Raw genomic sequence first — 16,778 nt, forward strand, 5'->3', positions numbered from 1 at the left:
TTTAATCCCAGCACTCAGGAGGCAGAGGCAGGTGAATCTCTGAATTTGAGGCCAGCCTGGTCTACAGACAGAGTGAATTCCAGGACAGCCAGGGCTACATAGAGAAACCCTGTCTCAAAACAATAAGCAGAAAGAAAGAAAGGAAGGAAGGAAGGAAGGAAGGAAGGAAGAAAGAAAGAAAGAAACCCTCAAGACAAAGTTTACTTTTATTTAACAATAGGTTGGTATGATTCAAAAGCTCAGTTTGCCACTAGTTAATATTATGACTTAGTTATCACACTATTATTGGTTTTCACTAGTAAAATTATTTCTAGTTATTTATATGAATATCCCATTCTACTCCAATGATATCTTATTTTGAGAAAAAAGGTTGTTAAGGTGGGAGTGGTAGGGGAGGATAGTTTGAATCCTCAGCCATTTCTTAACATTTTAATTTTCCATGAGTAGCAGAATGTTATGTTAGCTTAATTTTATGTCAACTTGACACAGGCTAGAGTCATTGGCGAGGAGGGGACTCCAAATGCATCTGTAAGACTGAGCTGTAGACAAACCTGTGGAGCTTTTATTTAATGTGATTGATGGGTGGGGTTAGGCCTGGGCTGCTGGTCCTGGGTTCCAAAAGAAAGCAAGCTGAGCGAGCCATGGGGAGCAAGCCAGTAAGCAGCACCCCTCCATGGCCTCTGATTCAACTCCTGCTTCTGGGTTCCTGCCCTGGCTGAGTTCCTGCCCTGACTTCCTTCAGTGATGAGCAGTGACATAAAGTGTATGTCAGTCATATAAGCTCTTTCCCAAGTAGCTTCAGTCACCGAGTTTCATCATCACAATAGTAAACCTAAATAGGACAGCTGTTCGTTTATATTCTGGGGAAAAGTGAAACAGAACAGACATCTCAGTGTACTACTTGTGAGGCACTACCAATGTCAGCTGTCTAGTATCCCTGTCTTAGGTCTTTCTTTTCCCTTGGGGGAGGAGTTGGGGTACTAAGGGTCAAACGGGCCTCTTGCATGCTTGTTAAGTGCTCAGTCGCTGAGCTCTGTTCTTAGACTCAAAAATTTGAAACAATGTTTCAGTAAGTTACCCAGGCTGTCCTTGAACCTGAGTTCCTCAAACATTAGCTTCCTGGATAGCTGAGATGAGAGGCCTATGCTACTTGACTTATACTTATCAATTTGTTTGTTTGTTTGTTTGTTTGTATATTCTTACAGACTACACCAGTAGTCTGGTGAAAATTAAATATATAAAACCTCTTCAAAAGACCTTCTCGAGGACTTAATAAATGCCATTTTTTTAGGTTCAGAGAGACGTGGTGACCCTTTGCAGGTACTTAGACTGATTTTCTTTCCATGGTGGATGGAAGAGGAAGCCACACGTGCTCTGAGAACCATAGGATGCACTGTGTGTGTTACTTACACATCAAATGTCTTCTAAAAGGCTCTGCAGTAATTCAGTGTTTGTTTGTGGTATGGCATCCAGTCAAGATCCCAAGCGTATGTATAGAATTAGCCTGGCAGCTCTCTTTGTATCTCTGAGTTCCAGCCGGTACACGCAGCAGTTTGCACGGTCTCCAGAACAAACACGATCTCCACATCTGTGTGCTGTTGGAACTATTCTACTGGGAACGCCTGACTTTTATCTAAGGAATGGGGAATTGAGTTGTTTCTTCAGTACAGTGGTATGGGCTGTCTTAATTCTGTACTAGTCATACGTATTTGCTTTGAAAATTAGTTAATACAGTGATGCCAGGAAAAGGAAAACTTTGATATATTTTCTTTCAAGTTATATGAAATATGGGAGTATAGCTGAGTATATTGTATTCGTAGCATGATATGATGTACTTTAAGAATAAACCTAAGTGAAATTCAGACAATTGCCGAAGGAGCTACTTAGGAATTTGTTTCTTCTGACCTTAGAGGAATGTGTGCACACGCATGTGCTGTGCATGTTTTCAGACTACTACTTTTTGTTGTATCTTTCTTTATTTCAAGTGATTTTAGTCAGTAGCATATGATTGATGAGTTGTAGTTTGGCTAACTAAGAATTCTGCCACAGTAGATTGCTGGTTTGAACTGTTTCTTACTCTGTGGGAATTTCACGACTCAGATTCCAAATACAGCAACATCCCAGAGTCTGTTTTGCTGGCCCTTCTCAGTAACATATGTAGAGAGCGTATGGCCTCAGTCAGTGCTGTGCAGCCATCGTTAGTGCAGCTCTCATTTCCTCAGGCTTGAGTATGCGTTTGAACATGCTGGAGGACGCCGCTGTAGAGATGTGGTCAGTCCTTCTGTGGGCCAGCGGTCCTTCAGAAGCATATGCCAAAGTGTTACTCAGGGAACGAGTTTAGTTCTTCTGACTATATTCTACAAGTAATCCGGTTAGCATTTAGAATATTTATCCACATAAAAGTTATTGATAGCACCTCAAAAAAAACTTTAAATTCTTACATATTTTTAAATTTCTATGGTCTAGAATGACAATTGGAAGTCAATTTGTACCAACTTATTATATACTTTTGCCCTATTGATCACTAGTGAATTTTTAGGAAGGAGACATCAATTTTTAAAATACAGTTACAATATTTTAAAAATATGATTAAATAGGTTTTTATGTCTGATATCTAGCTATGGGATTTCTTAAGTTTTTCTTTGCATATGTTTGCATGGTTGCTACGTGTATTCCTCTTCTTCCTGTCTTAGTTCTTTAAGACTCAGATCAAAATAATCCACAATTTCTCAAAGTGCTCTATATAAAATACTCAGTGCATTTTCTGTTACTAGATAACAATGGAAAAGTGGGTTCTGTGTTCAGACATGTTTAGACAACTCGAGTGATACAATTTAAAGAGGTTTATGGTCCTCGTGTTCTTCTCTGAGACTTCTTAAAGTTACTGGCCTGTTGCTAGCCATGCGACTCTAAGATAACAATCCGTTGTGCAGTTTCTCTTTGACTTCCTTGACTATGAGCTCCTTTTCAGGAAACATCGTATGAGTAAGCAGTCCTTTGTGTCCTTTTACTCAGATGTCCCACTAAGATAACTAGCATCTCAATAATCCCCCCTTGTCTTAAGGCTGGCTGTGCAAGCTCACACTCATAGTCTCTCTCCTTGTAGTTCTTGGGGCTCTCATGAGTTCTGATTATTCCAACTTAATTTGGGCTTTTGTGAGCCCTGGTCTGTTTCTGCTTTCTCAGTATGACGTCTCCTCTTTCCTGATGAGAAGATTGGACTATAATATAGTGCAAGGAGGGAAATAAAATTGGACTTCTTCCTAGCACCTTACTGCTGTCATTTCCTCAACCCAAAGAGAAAACTAGCTGTGTAATCCCTCTCACACCCAACCTTTGTTATTTTGAGATCAACCTTCTTTGGCAGAGTCATCCCTGAGCTAAAAATATTATCAGTAACTATTTTTAGTTATTCCATAATAAAGATAAATGGAGATACCTTCATATTCCAAAATGGGAAACAAGCAATTTATGGATTTAATATTTTAAGTGGAACAAAATACAGTGCAAGACTCAAAAATTCAGTAACCTCTCCACCCTTAAAATAGGAAGGTCTCCTGATTATCATCTTGACCCTTCTTCCTTAGGCTATGCCTCTAACATAACTATAGACCTTCCCCGCCAACATACTCTGCTAAGTTTGAGGGGCCAATTGAATCTCAGGTGTTGGCTCCGCACTGTGAAGAGCTGAACCAGACAGAGCTTGCTCTGAGCTTGCCTCTGGCCAGCCAGAGCACTCTCTCATTAAGAGTGCTACAGAAGGAGCTGTGTTTGAGATACAGAGAGAAGGGAGACCGTTAACCAAGTGATTGCCAGAATGTTTAGAAGTGATCAGGCTGAGTCATGAAAGTTAACTAAATAACTGACTGGAGAAAGGACAAGAGAATATAGGTAGAGGATGTGAGAAGAGGCTCCAGGGGAAAACCCAGGATATATGTGCAGGGCGCGGACTAAGAGTTGTACAGGGAATTTAGTAATCTGAAGAAGATAGAATATCATAAAAATAGTTTACTTGGTGTCCCTTATACAAAGTCTAATGCATCTGCATGTGATATCCAGCCTTCTACTACATAGGTGTGTATACTTTTTAATACAAATGCAATCAACAATTTACTTTTACTCTTTGGTATTTCAAGAACATCTTTCCATGAGTCTCTATGATAACAGTGTATTACAGAACTACTAAAAGGGAAATGAATGAGAGCATAGCACTTTATATGATATCACTTCTCTGTCTCCCTTTCTGTCTTGTTTCCTGACCTCTCTCATGGAGCAGGAGGAAAGTTTTCTTAACTCCATGGAGAAAGCTTAAAAAGGACTTTAAAATGTTGGCCATCTAATGCAGCTCATTTTCCTGACTAATGGCATCTGCCATAGATGATTTATGTTGGGACATCTACCCCCATTTGCAGGGGCGTGACCTTCTGACCCTGCCACACTAGGAGGCTATTTTAGAACATTGAATGTAAACCACTAAGGCAGATAAGCTCTTACAGAGGGAAAGGGAAAACAACAAACAACAACCTTAAGATGTTAAGATTCCTGCCTTAGTCAGTACACTGTTGCTGTGAAGGGACACCATGACCATGGCAGCTCTATAAAGGAAACATTGAGGCTGCTTACAGCTTAGAGCGTTTCATTATCATGGCAGGAAGCATGGTGGTACGCAGGCAGATACCATACTGGACAGACGCTTTGATTTCTCCATCTGCATCAGAAGGAGGAGAGACACTGGACCTGGCTGGAACATTTGAAACATGAAAGCCCACCTCCAGTGGCACACTTCCTCTAACAAGGCCACACCTACTCCAACAAGCCCATACTTCCTAACAGGCCATTGTCTGTGGGCCTGTAGGAGCCATTTTCATTCAAACCACCACAATTCCCTGACACTGCTGCTCTGTTACCCTGTGAGGTTACTCGGCTGCTACTTAAGTGAAAGCTGTGCAGGCTCTACATAGAACTAAGAACAGTTGACTGAAGGGGTAAGAACACAGATGTTTAAAGAACATTCTAAAGCATAGCAAGCAACTGTTGTCTGACACTGGTTGGATAGAATGGTTGGCTAAAGGCTACTGTAAAGAGCTATTTTTAGGTATTAAATTTTCTCAGCTAACATGCTCCACTGAAATAATATTTTTCTAGCTGATCTTGTATCAGGAAACTGGTTTTATTGTTTGGTTTTTATTTTCAGAATAAGCTATGGACAAAAAGTAAATAGAATCTTAATACTTGACCTCTGAGTACAAAGGACCTATACTAAATGATACAAAGTTGCACAGGTTATTTCTGGCATATTGTAGAAACTGGCAACAGAGACTAAAAAGTGAATTGCTGCCTGTGATAGTATAGCCATTAAAATAAGCATCTACTCTGAATTCTTTTCATTTCCAGTTTATTTTTCCTTCTACTACATCTTATGGGTGATGATGATGCTGAGACAAGTTCTCACTGATAGCCCTGCCCCTGCCCCTGCCCCTGTCTCTGCCCCTGTCCTTCCCCTACCCCTATCCCTGTCCCTGTCCCTCCCCCTGCCTCTGCCCCTGCCCCTGCCTCTGCCCCTGTCCTTCCCCTACCCCTCCCCTGTCCCTGTCCCTGTCCCTCCCCCTGCCCCCTGCCCCTGCCTCTGCCCCTGCCCCTGTCCTTCCCCTGCCCCTGCCCCTGTCCCCCCCCTGTCCCCTGTCCCTCCCCCTGCCCCTGCCCCTGTCCCTCCCCCTGCCTCTGCCCCTGCCCCTGCCCCTGGCCCTGCCCCTGCCTCTCTGCCGCTGCCTCTGCCTCTGCCTCTGCCTCTCTCTGCCCCTGCCTCTGCCGCTGCCTCTGCCTCTCCCCCTGCCCCTCCCCCTGCCCCTGCCCCTGCCCCTGCCCCTGCCCCTGCCCCTCCCCCTGCCCCCGCCCCTGCCCCTGCCCCTGCCCCTGCCCCTGCCCTGTCTGCCTCTGCCCCTGCTGCCCCTGCCCCCCCCTGCCTCCCACCCCCACCCCTGCCTCCCGAATGCTGGGATTAAAGGCTGGCTCCCTACTAGATTTGAGCTCCAAGTTTCCATATGGATTCATTGAAATGCTGCTAATTTTATATAAGATTTGACTTTTTAAATTATTTGAAAATCCTAAGTTTCTTGTAATTTCTAAGTGATATTCATAACATTTAGTTGTATTTTCTACTTTGTTTCCCAAGAATTATAGAGAAATATCGTTATTTAGACAGTTGTGATTGACAGTGTGTGCATAGCCTATTTAGGTAAATACTGTGCATTTTACAAAATACAACCTCTCATTAATTTACGTATTATATTGTTTATGGATGCTTTTATGGTGTTAGATAGGATTGTTATAACAGAACTCACCAAGCTGAAAATATTTACTCTCCGGACATTTAGAGTCAGTTTATAGATTGTAATTAATGACCCAGTAATAGAAGCAACAGACCAGCAGCAGAACTCAGTGGGAAAGAGTAGAACTGCAACAGATCTGTCTAAGTAGAGAGCACTGGCCTTCTGTTCTACCTTGGCCTCAGGATCTAAACTATGAGTTAACAACCTAATGTCAAGGTATTTATGCTAAGTAAACAATAAAGAATAAGATTTCCTTTTTTAAAAAATAAGTTAGCATGATTATTTTGAAGAGAGAACAAACTTAGTACAAATTATTTTCTGATGTATTGAGAAGGAACCATAGTTAGAAATCTTGTCTGTAAAAAAGACTTTTGGGCTGTGTTTCTAAACTGTAATTTATTTTTTCTTTTTTTATAGATATTTCTGGTTATAAAAAAGATGTGACTCCCAGACGAATCCTGAGTGGGAAGTATGAGTCCAGATGTCCCTCTGCTAAACGATTACAAACAGGACTTCCTGCTGAAGCGCTTTCCACAGACTGTTCTCGGAGGCCCTCGACTCAAATTAGGCTACTGTGCCCCTCCTTACGTATATGTCAGTCAGATTGTCCTATTCCTGATGCCATGGGCCCTAGGCGGAACAGGAACACTCCTGTACCAACTGGACATCCTGAGAGACTACACAGCAGCAGCTCTCTCAGGAGGACTGATGGTGCTCACAGCGGCTGTCATTCAGCTCATCAGCGTGTACGCCAAGAGCAAGTCAGTGGTGGTAAAGAGGATGATAACCAGGGATATCCTAGCAGAGGAAGACCAGCACGAATTTACAAGTTGTGCTGGTGCTGAGACCGTCAAATTTCTGATTCCTGGCAAAAAATATGTAGCCAATACAGTCTTTCATTCTGTTCTTGCTGGGCTGGTGTGTGGTCTTGGAACATGGTATTTGCTCCCAAACCGAGTAACCTTGCTGTATGGCAGCCCTGGGGCGACTGCTGTGCTCTTTGTCTTTGGGTGGATAACACTTTGCATAGGAGAATACTCACTCATTGTAAACACCGCTGCAGAGACAGCTACATTCCAGACCCAGGATACTTATGAAATCACTCCTCTCATGAGACCACTTTATATTTTTTTCTTTGTTTCTGTGGACCTTGCATACAGGTAAAAACTTGAAGAATATTTAATAACTTGCTTTGTTTTTAAGTATACCTGGCAAGAGAGCTTTTCTTTGTGTTATCAAACGATGAATCAATGAATTAAAAATTACGACCCAACTATTGGGATAGATTATTTTGATGATTAATCTTTTAGTAATGATCTCTATAAAATATTCATGTTATAATGAAATAGCAATTCTTATTGAAGAATCAACACATAACAAAAACACTTTAAGGTACATAATTTTTGAGTCCTATATTTCATTTTATATCAAGATTATTAATTAGTTAATTAATTTGCATCCCAAAATGCTGCTCCCCCTCCCTGACCCTTCCTTACATGGAAACTGAGCCACATGTCTGCTACACATCTATAGGTGCCTCCTTCCAGCCCCTGTATCTTCTTTGGTGGGTGGCTCAGTCTGAGAGCTCCCAGGGGTCCAGGTTACTTGACTCTGTTGCTTTCCTGTGGCGTTTCCCTTCCCATTTAGGGCCTTCAGTCCTCCCCCCAAGTCTTCCATAAGTGGTCTCGAGGTCCATACAATGTTTGGATGTGATATCTGTGTCTGTTTCAGTCTGCTGCTGGGTAGAACCTTTCAGAGGACAGTTTTGCTGGGCTCCTGTCAACAAGCATAACAGAGTCTCACTAATAATGTCAGGGATTGATGCTTGCCCATGGGATGGATTTGGAGTTGGACTGGGTTTTGTTGGCTTTCAGTCTGCTCCATCCCTGCATTTCTTATAGACAGGATAAATTTTGGGTCAAAAGTTTTGTTTGTGGGTTAGTGTTCCTATCTTTCCACTGGGGGTCCTGCCTGACTACAGGAGGTGGCCTCTTCAGGTTCCACATCTGTACTGTTCAACCTCTCAGCTAAGGCCATCCACATTGACTTCTGGGAGCCTACCCTATTCCAGGTCTCTGAACTTCCTAGAGATTCTTCCTACCACCCCAACACTTCCCCAAAGCCCCCCAAACCCTACATACTCAGCTTACAGCTGCAGATTTCCATTTATTCTCCTGGCCCTCTGGACCCCTCTCCTGTCTCTCCCCATACCTGATCCTGCCTCCCTCTACCCTTACTCTTTCCCACCCAGTTCCCACCAACCCTCTGCTCCTATGATTATTTTGTTTCCCCTTTTAAGTGTGATTTAAGCCTTCTTACTTGGGCCTTCCTTCTTCTTTAAGTTCTTTGGGACTATGGGGTATATCATGGGTAACCTATACTCTATGGCTAATATCCACTTACCAGTGATTACATACCATGCCTGTCCTTTGGGGTCTGGGTTATCTCACTTAGAATGATATTTTCTAGTTCCATCCATTTACCCACAAAATTCACAATGTCCTTGTTTTTAATAGCTGAATAGTACTCCATTGTGTAAATGAATCACATTATCTGTATCCATTCTTCAGTTGAGGGACATTTGGGTTATTTCCAGTTTCTGGCTATTACGAATAAAGCTGCTATGAACATAGTGGAGCTCATGTCTTTGTGGCATGGTGGAGCATCTTTTGGGTCTATGCCCAGGAGTGGTATAGCTGGTAGAACTGTTTCCAATTTTCTGAGAAACTGCCAGATTGATTTCCAGAGTGGTTGTACAAGTTTGCAAGCCCACCAGCAATGGAGGAGTGTTTCCCTTTCTCCATAGCCTTGTCAACATGAGCTGTCCTTGAGTTTCTTAGCCGTTCTGATTGGTATAAGGAAGGACCTAAGGGTCATTTTGATTTGCATTTCCCTGATGACTAAGGATGTTGAACATTTCTTTAAAAGCTTCTCTGCCATCTGAGATTCTTCTGTTGAAAATTCGCTTATTCGCTCTGTATCACATTTTTAATTGGGTTATTTGGTAGTTGGAGTTTAATTTCTTGAGTTCTTTATATATTTTGGATATTAACCCTCTGTCAGGTGTAGGGTTAGTGAAGATCTTTTCCCAATCTGTAGGCTGCTGTTTTGTCCTGTTGACAGTGTCCTTTGTCTTACAGAAGCTTTTCAATTTCATTAGGTCCCATTTGTCAGTTGTTGATCTTAGAACCTGAGCTATTGGTTTTCTGTCCAGGAAATTGTCCCCTGTGTGTTCAAAACTATTTCCCACTTTCTCTTCTATTAGATTCAGTGTATCTGGTTTTATGTTGAGTTCCTTGGTCCACTTGGACTTGATTTTGGACAGGGCAATATTTATGGATCTGTTTGCACTCTTCTACACTCAGACATATACTTAGACCAGCACCATTTGTTGAAGATGCTTTCTTTTTTCCATTTTATGGTTTTGACTTCTTTGTCTAAAATCAAGTGTCCATAGATGTGTGGGTATACTTCTGGGTCTTTGATTTTATTCCATTGATCTAACTATCTGTTTCTGTACAAATATTATGTAATATACATCACTATTGCTCTGTAGTATAGCTTGAGGTCAGGGATGGTGATTTTTCCAGAAATTCTTTTATTGTTCAGGATTGTTTTGGCTATCCTGAGTTTTTGTTTTTCCATATGAAGTTGAGACTTGTTCTTTCAAGGTCGGTAAAAAAAATTGTGTTGGAATTTTGATGGGGATTATATTGAATCTGTAGATTGCTTTTGGTATGTTAGTTCTACTGATCCATGAGCATGGGAGATCTTTCCATCTTCTGATATCTTCAATTTCTTTCTTCAGGGATTTGAAGTTATTGTCATATAGATCTTTCACTTGCCTGTAAAGGGCTTTTACAGATATTTTATATTACTCTTGGTTGTGAAGGGAGTGGTTTCCCTAATCTCTTTCTCTGCCTGTTTTATCATTTGTATAAAGGAGGGCTACTGATTTCTTTGAGTTAACTTTATATCCAGCCACTTTGCTGAAGGTGTTTGTCAGCTGTAGGGGTTCTCTGCTGGAATTTTGGGGAGTGCTTCTATATACTATCACCTTGATTTCTTCCTTTGAGTTCCTTGTGTATTGTCTTATTGCTCTGGCTTAAACATCAAGTACTGAATAGATAGGGAGAGGAGGGCAGCCTTGTCTTGTCTCTGATTTTAGTGGGATTGCTTCAAGTTTCTCTCCATTTAGTTTTATGTTGACTATTAGCTTGCTGTATATTGCTTTTATTATGTTTCAGTATATGCCTTGAATCTCTGATCTCTCCAAGACTTCTAACATGAAGGGGTGTTGTATTTTGTCGAAGACTTTTCAGCATCTGATGAGATGATCAAGTGATTTTTTTTTCTTTCAGTTTCTTTATCTAGTGGAGTATGTTGATGAATTTTCATATATTGAGCCATCCTTCCATTCCTGGGATGAAGCCTACTTGGTCATGGTGAATGATGTTTTTGATGTGTTCTTGCATTTGGTTTATTAAAGTTTTATTAAGTATTTTTGTGTCGATGTTCATAAGCAAAATTGGTCTGAAGTTCTCTTTCTTTGTCGAGTCTGTGTGGTTTAGATATCAGGGTAATTGTGATCTCATAGAATGAATTAGGTAGTTAGTGTTCCTTCTGTTTCTATTTTGTGGAATAGTTTGGAGAGTTTGATATTAGCTTTTTTTTTTTTTGAAAGTCTGGTAGAATTTTGCACTAAAACCATATGGGCCTGTACTTTATTTTGTTTGGGAGACTTTTAATGACTACTTCTATTTCCTTATTTCCTTAGTGGTTATGAGACTTAATAGATAGTCCTGATCTTGATTTTACTTTGATAAGTGGTATCTATCTAGTAATTCATCCATTTCATTTAAATTCCAGTTTTGTGGAGCATAGGTTTTTGAAGTAAGATAATGATTTTTTTAATTTCTTCAGTTTCTGTTGTTATATCTCCCTTCTCATTTCTGATTTTGTTAATTTGGACACTGTCTCTGTTCCTTTAAGTTAGTTTAGCTAAGAGTTTGTCTATCTTGTTGATTTTTCTCAAAAAATTAGTTCTTGGTTTTGTTGATTCTTTGTATTGTTTTCTTTGTTTCTAATTGATTGGTTTTGAAGAGACATCTCTGTACATCAAATCCTGCAGTCTCCTGTCCCTATGGAGCCAGAGCAGTTAGCACTACCCCCACCGACCCACTCCTTTTTCCTCCAGCATAGTGCCTTCAGCCTTTGGAGAGGGCAGACAAAAGGGAGCCCAGCCTGTTGCAATCCCTCTTTAGTGGCAGCACTCCCCCCACCCCTGACCTCCTGGGGCAGATGCCCTTGAAGGAGGCAAGAGCCAATATCCTTGAAGTGATAAAAGTCCACTCTTGGACTATGGGAAAGAGGCAATTAAGTGTTCCCACACAGCTGTGACCAGTTTGTAAAATACACTAGCTTCTGATAAAGCAAAGAGTTATTATTTCCCAGATCAGGAAGGTCACTTTCCAGCTTCTGTGATTCTGCCCCTCTGTCTGAACAAATGTTATCAGGTTTGAAGGACGGCATTCCTTTACCCACTTCCCAATCATAAAACACCAAAGCTTGAGAATGCCAGCCCACACATGCATGCATGCATGCATGCATTCATTCATACATACATACATACATACATACATACATACATACATACATATGTCAAGCCCCTGGACTCGAGCATGGCATTCCCAACCTGTGGATCCAGGTCAGCCTCGTATAATAAAGACTTGGTTTATTCTTGCATCTGACTTGTGGTGATCTCCTGGGGTACCCACAAACTGGGCATAACAGTTTCAGCCCTGAGTTTGACTATTTCCTGCCATCTACTCCTCTTGTGTGCTTCTTTTGTTCTAGAGCTTTCAGGTGTGCTGTTAGGTTGCTCGTATGCGATCTCTTCAGCTTCTTTATGAAGGCTGTGACCTTTCCTCTTTTCATTGTGTCCCATAAGTCTGAGTATCTTGTACATTCATTTTCATTGAATTTTAGGAAGTCTTTAACTTATTTTTTTATTTCTTCCTTGTTCAAGTGATCATTGACTAGACAGTTGTTTAGTTTCCATGAGTACGTAGACTTTGCCTTGTTGTTGAAGTTCAGCCTTAATCCATGGTGATCTGATGAATTCAAGGGGTTATTTCAATCTGTTCAGGCTTGCTTTGTACCCAAATATATGGCCAACTTTAGAGAGGTTGTATGAGGTACTAAGAAGGTATATCTTTTGGGGCAAAAGGTTCTGTAGATATCTGTTAAGTTCATTTGGTTCAAAAACATCTGTTACTTTCATTGTTTAGTTTTTCTTTCAATGGTCTGTCTACTGGTAAGAGTGGGGAGTTATTGTGTGGGGTTCAGTGTGTGATTTGAGCTTTAGTAAAGTTTCTTTTATGACTGTAGGTTCCCTTGCATTTGGGGCATAGATGCTCAGAATTAAGACATCATCTTGGTGGATTTTTCCTTTGTCCTTCCCCATCTCTTTTGATATCTTTTGGTTGAAAGTCTATTTTATTAGACATTAGAATGGCTAATCTAGCTTGTTTCTTGGGTTCATTTGCTTGGAAAATCTTTTTTCCAGCAATTTACTCTGAGATAGTGTCTATCTTTGTTGCTTAGATGTGTTTCTTTTATGCATCAGAATGATGGATCCTGTTTAACGTATCCAGTCTGTTACCCTTTGTCTTTTTATTGGTGAATTGAGTCTATTGATGTTGAGAAATGTTAATGACCAATGACTGTTAATTCCTCTTATTTTGTTGTTGGAGGTGTTGCTATGTATATGTGATTCTCTTTTGGTTTTGCTGTGATTAATTACTTGTATTTTCTTGAGTGTAGTTACTCTTGTGTTGGAGTTTTCCTTCTAGTATCCTCTGTTTAAATTTGGTTTTGTTGTGGAATATCTTGGTTTCTCCATCTATTGTAATTGAGAGTTTTGCTGGGTTTAGTAGTCTGGGCCAGCAACTATGGTCTCTTAGGGTTTGCAAGACATCTGTCCAGGATCTTCTGGCTTTTAGAGTCACGGTTTAGAAGTCTGGTGTAATTCTGATAGATCTGTCTTTATATGTTACTTGGCCTTTTCCCCTTACAGCCTTTTATATTTGTTTTTTCTTCTTGTTGTTCTTTATATTTAGTGTTTTGCTTATTATTATTGGCAGGAGGCTTTTCTTTTCTAATTCAACTAATATTCTGTAAGCTTCCTGTATGTTTATAGTCATCTCTTTTAGGTTAGGGAAGTTTTCTTCCATGATATTGTTGAAGATGTTTTCTGGCACTTTGAATTGGGAATCCTCACCCTCTCTTCTGTTGTTATTAGATTTGGCCTTTTCATCATGTCCCAAACTTCCTGGATGTTTTGAGTTAGGAACTTTTTACATTTGGCATTTTCTTTGACCTGTGTCTTAGTTAGGGTTTTACTGCTGTGAACAGACACCATGACCAAGGCAACTCTTATAAGGACATTTAATTGGTGCTGGCTTACAGGTTCAGAGATTCAGTCCAGTATCATCAAGGCAGGAACATGGCAGCATCCAGGCAGGCATGGTACATCAGGAGCTGAAAGTTCTACATCTTCATCTAAAGGCTGCTAGTGGAAGACTCACTTCCAGGCAGCTAGGGTGAGGGTCTTTAAGCCCATACCCACAATGACATACCTATTCCAACAAGGCCACACCTCCTAATAGTGCCACTCCCTGGACCAAACATATACAAACCATCACAATCTGTGTATCTATTTCTTCTATGGTATCTTCTACGCCTGAGATTCTCACTTCCATATCTCTTTGGTGATACTTGCATCTGTAGTTCCTGTTCTTTTTCTTGGGTTTTCTATCTCCAGTGTTGCCTCCATTTGTGTTTTCTTAATTGCTTCTATTTCCATTTTTAGGTCTTGGACTGATTTATTCATTTCTATCTCGTGTTTGTATTTTCCTGTGTTTCTTTAAGGGATTCATTTGTTTCTTCTTTAAGGACTTCTACCTGTTTGCCTGTGTTTTCCTCTATTTCTTTAAGGGAATTATTTATATCCTCTTTAAAGGCCTCCATCGTCTTAATGAGCTGGGATTCAAGGTCACAGTCTTGCTCTTCAGGTGTTTTAGGATGCCCAGAGTTTGCAGTAGTAGGAGAGCTGAGTTCTGATAGTGCTGTATTGTATTGGCTTCTGTTGATTAAATTCTTGCTTTTGCCTTTCCCCATCTGGTTCTCTCTGGTGTTAGTTGGCCTGGATGTCCGGATTGGAACAGGCCTCCCAGGAGGCAGTTGGAGCCATGTGTCTCTGGTTTGAACAGGCCTCCTGGGAGGGAGGCAGATCTGTGGGGTGGGGTACAGTGTGCTGATCTGCCACTGTTGCTGGTGTAGGTGTGGACTGGAAGGAGGATGGAACTTCTCAAGGTTGCTAGGCTTACTAAGGTCCCAGCAGGTGTGTGTGTGTGGGTGGGGGGAGTCTGGGATAGGGGATGTGTCTCGCCTGTATGTGTGTCAGGCTAGAACCAGCCTCCTCGGAGGCAGGCAGAGATGTGGGTTATGTCAAGGTGCTCCAATCCATGACTGTTGGTGGTGTAGGTGTGGACTGGGAGTTTAATTTAAAAATATTTTTTTTTGAGATAGGCTGGGTAAAACCTGGGGAAAGAAGTAGAACTTTCTAGCAGGGTAATTCTTAATAAGGTATAACTTAAAATGTGTTCACTTACTATTATATAAAGAGCAAATTAAATGAATAGAAGATTCATGATTTTATAATATTAAAAATGTAGACAGAATGATGGTTTTTTAAATTAGTTCTAGAAGGAAAATGGAAAATCTTTTAAAGCAAGCATTTTGTAAAAGTTTTTGTTTGTCTTTTCTAAATCTGGTTTCTGTTTGTGTGGTGTAGACTGGAGCTTTCTCTACCAGGTTGAAATGTACAGACATGTGACAGAGCACATGTTTAGGTGTGGCAGAGGTCATACAGTAAAGCCCTAACCCGTATGTGATATCACCATGGAGCTTTTGAAAGATGATGAGGTCATGAAGGTGGGCTTTGATCTGAAAGGACTGGTGCCTTTAAAAGAGACATGGGAGGGCTTGATCTCTATCATGTGAGAGACAGCAATCGCCTCCCTCTCTAAGCCAGGAAGGGAGCCCTCACCAGACCATCCTCCTGGCACCTGGGTTTGGACTACCAGCTCTGAAACTATGAGAAAACACATTCCTATTGTTTAGGTTGCCCAGGATATATTGTGTTATGGCAGCCCAAGCTGACAAAGGTAGGGAGAGTGTTTATAACAAATATGTAGACAGAAAATGGAGGTGATGTAACTGAGCAGTTGGTAGACACTCAAAAGATCTGAGGTGTGCAGGCTAGAAATTGAGGCATTAACACTAATTCTGATGAGATCTTAGCTGGAAACCAGAAGAAAAGCAATCCTTTCTTATAAACTGGCAAAGGACTTGGCTAACTGCTCATGTTCCATGGAAGGGAGAACTTGAAAATGATAAATAGAATATCTGAGAAAGCACATTTTGAAACAAATGGGCGAAAAAATAATATCTTTACAGTTTACACTAAAATGCAAAAGGGGCCAGGTAAAAAAGATGTTATTCAGGAAAGAAGAACCAGAACATGAAATTTGGAAGATTCCCAGTCTCTATGATAACAAATTTTGGTGCAAACACAAGCCGAGGCTGTGTGCCACCCAGTAAGTCAGTTCCGCATCCTGGAAGGAGACAGTCTGAAACCAGCAGGTGGTAGATAAGTGAGGGGAGCTGCTGACCTTGGATTTCAGAGGGCAGACTGACAGTGTTGTTTAACTGTGGGTGTGCAGTGTTGGAATAGAGAGGAGAATGATGCCCAGAGTGATTCTGAAATCAGCTTCAGGCCAAGTGGCCTCTGTCTAGGGCTGTGCAGGTGGGATCACTCTTCTCAGCCAAGAGCTTCTCTGCCTGGAGCAGTGCTGGTTAGAGCCACTCCAAGGGCCTGAGAAAGCCAGTACAGAACCACAAGGTTACTCCCAAACCAAAAGATTAATGCAGCTTGTCCTGCTGTGTTTTGAACTTCCTGGGGGACCAACCACCTATTATTCCTTTCCCTTTCCATGTTTGGTATTGAGAGCACATCACCTTGATAGCCTGTATCACCATTCATTTTGGAAAGCCCTGCACTTAGTTCTTCAGGGTCACCGGTGAAATGGATTTTGCCCCAGGATGGATTGTACTTTGAGCTTCACTCATAGCTAATGTAGCTGGAAGATAGATGATGAGATTAGGCACATTTAGGTGGTCATTCGGTGATACCTAGATGAGGTTTTAGAATTAATGCTGGAAGAAGTTAAGACTTTGGGAACCACTGGGACAAAAATGTATTTTTGTCCCTGAGAAGTGTTAGGTCTTAAAGAAGCTCCAGACAAATGGCTGAGATGCCTGTTTAACATATCAAAGCAGACACTAACCACAGACTCAGAATCAGAAGTACCTGTTACAGAGTCT

At 41.2% G+C, this 16,778-nt stretch overlaps 1 protein-coding gene across 2 annotated transcripts in view; it reads left to right on the plus strand.

Moving 5' to 3' along the window:
* The window catches only part of LOC116905154 (pecanex-like protein 4), a 40,308-nt gene that overhangs the window by 1,820 nt on the left and 21,710 nt on the right, over nt 1-16,778 (plus strand). For both annotated transcript variants that reach the window (XM_032907925.1, XM_032907926.1), the window contains exon 2: nt 6,747-7,489. In XM_032907925.1, coding sequence (XP_032763816.1) covers nt 6,801-7,489 — 689 coding nt within the window. In that variant the 5' untranslated portion in view covers nt 6,747-6,800. The remainder of the gene's footprint in view (nt 1-6,746; nt 7,490-16,778) is intronic.

The sequence above is a fragment of the Rattus rattus genome, chromosome 7, assembly GCF_011064425.1.
Source record: "Rattus rattus isolate New Zealand chromosome 7, Rrattus_CSIRO_v1, whole genome shotgun sequence".
NCBI classification, from domain to species: Eukaryota; Metazoa; Chordata; class Mammalia; order Rodentia; family Muridae; genus Rattus; species Rattus rattus.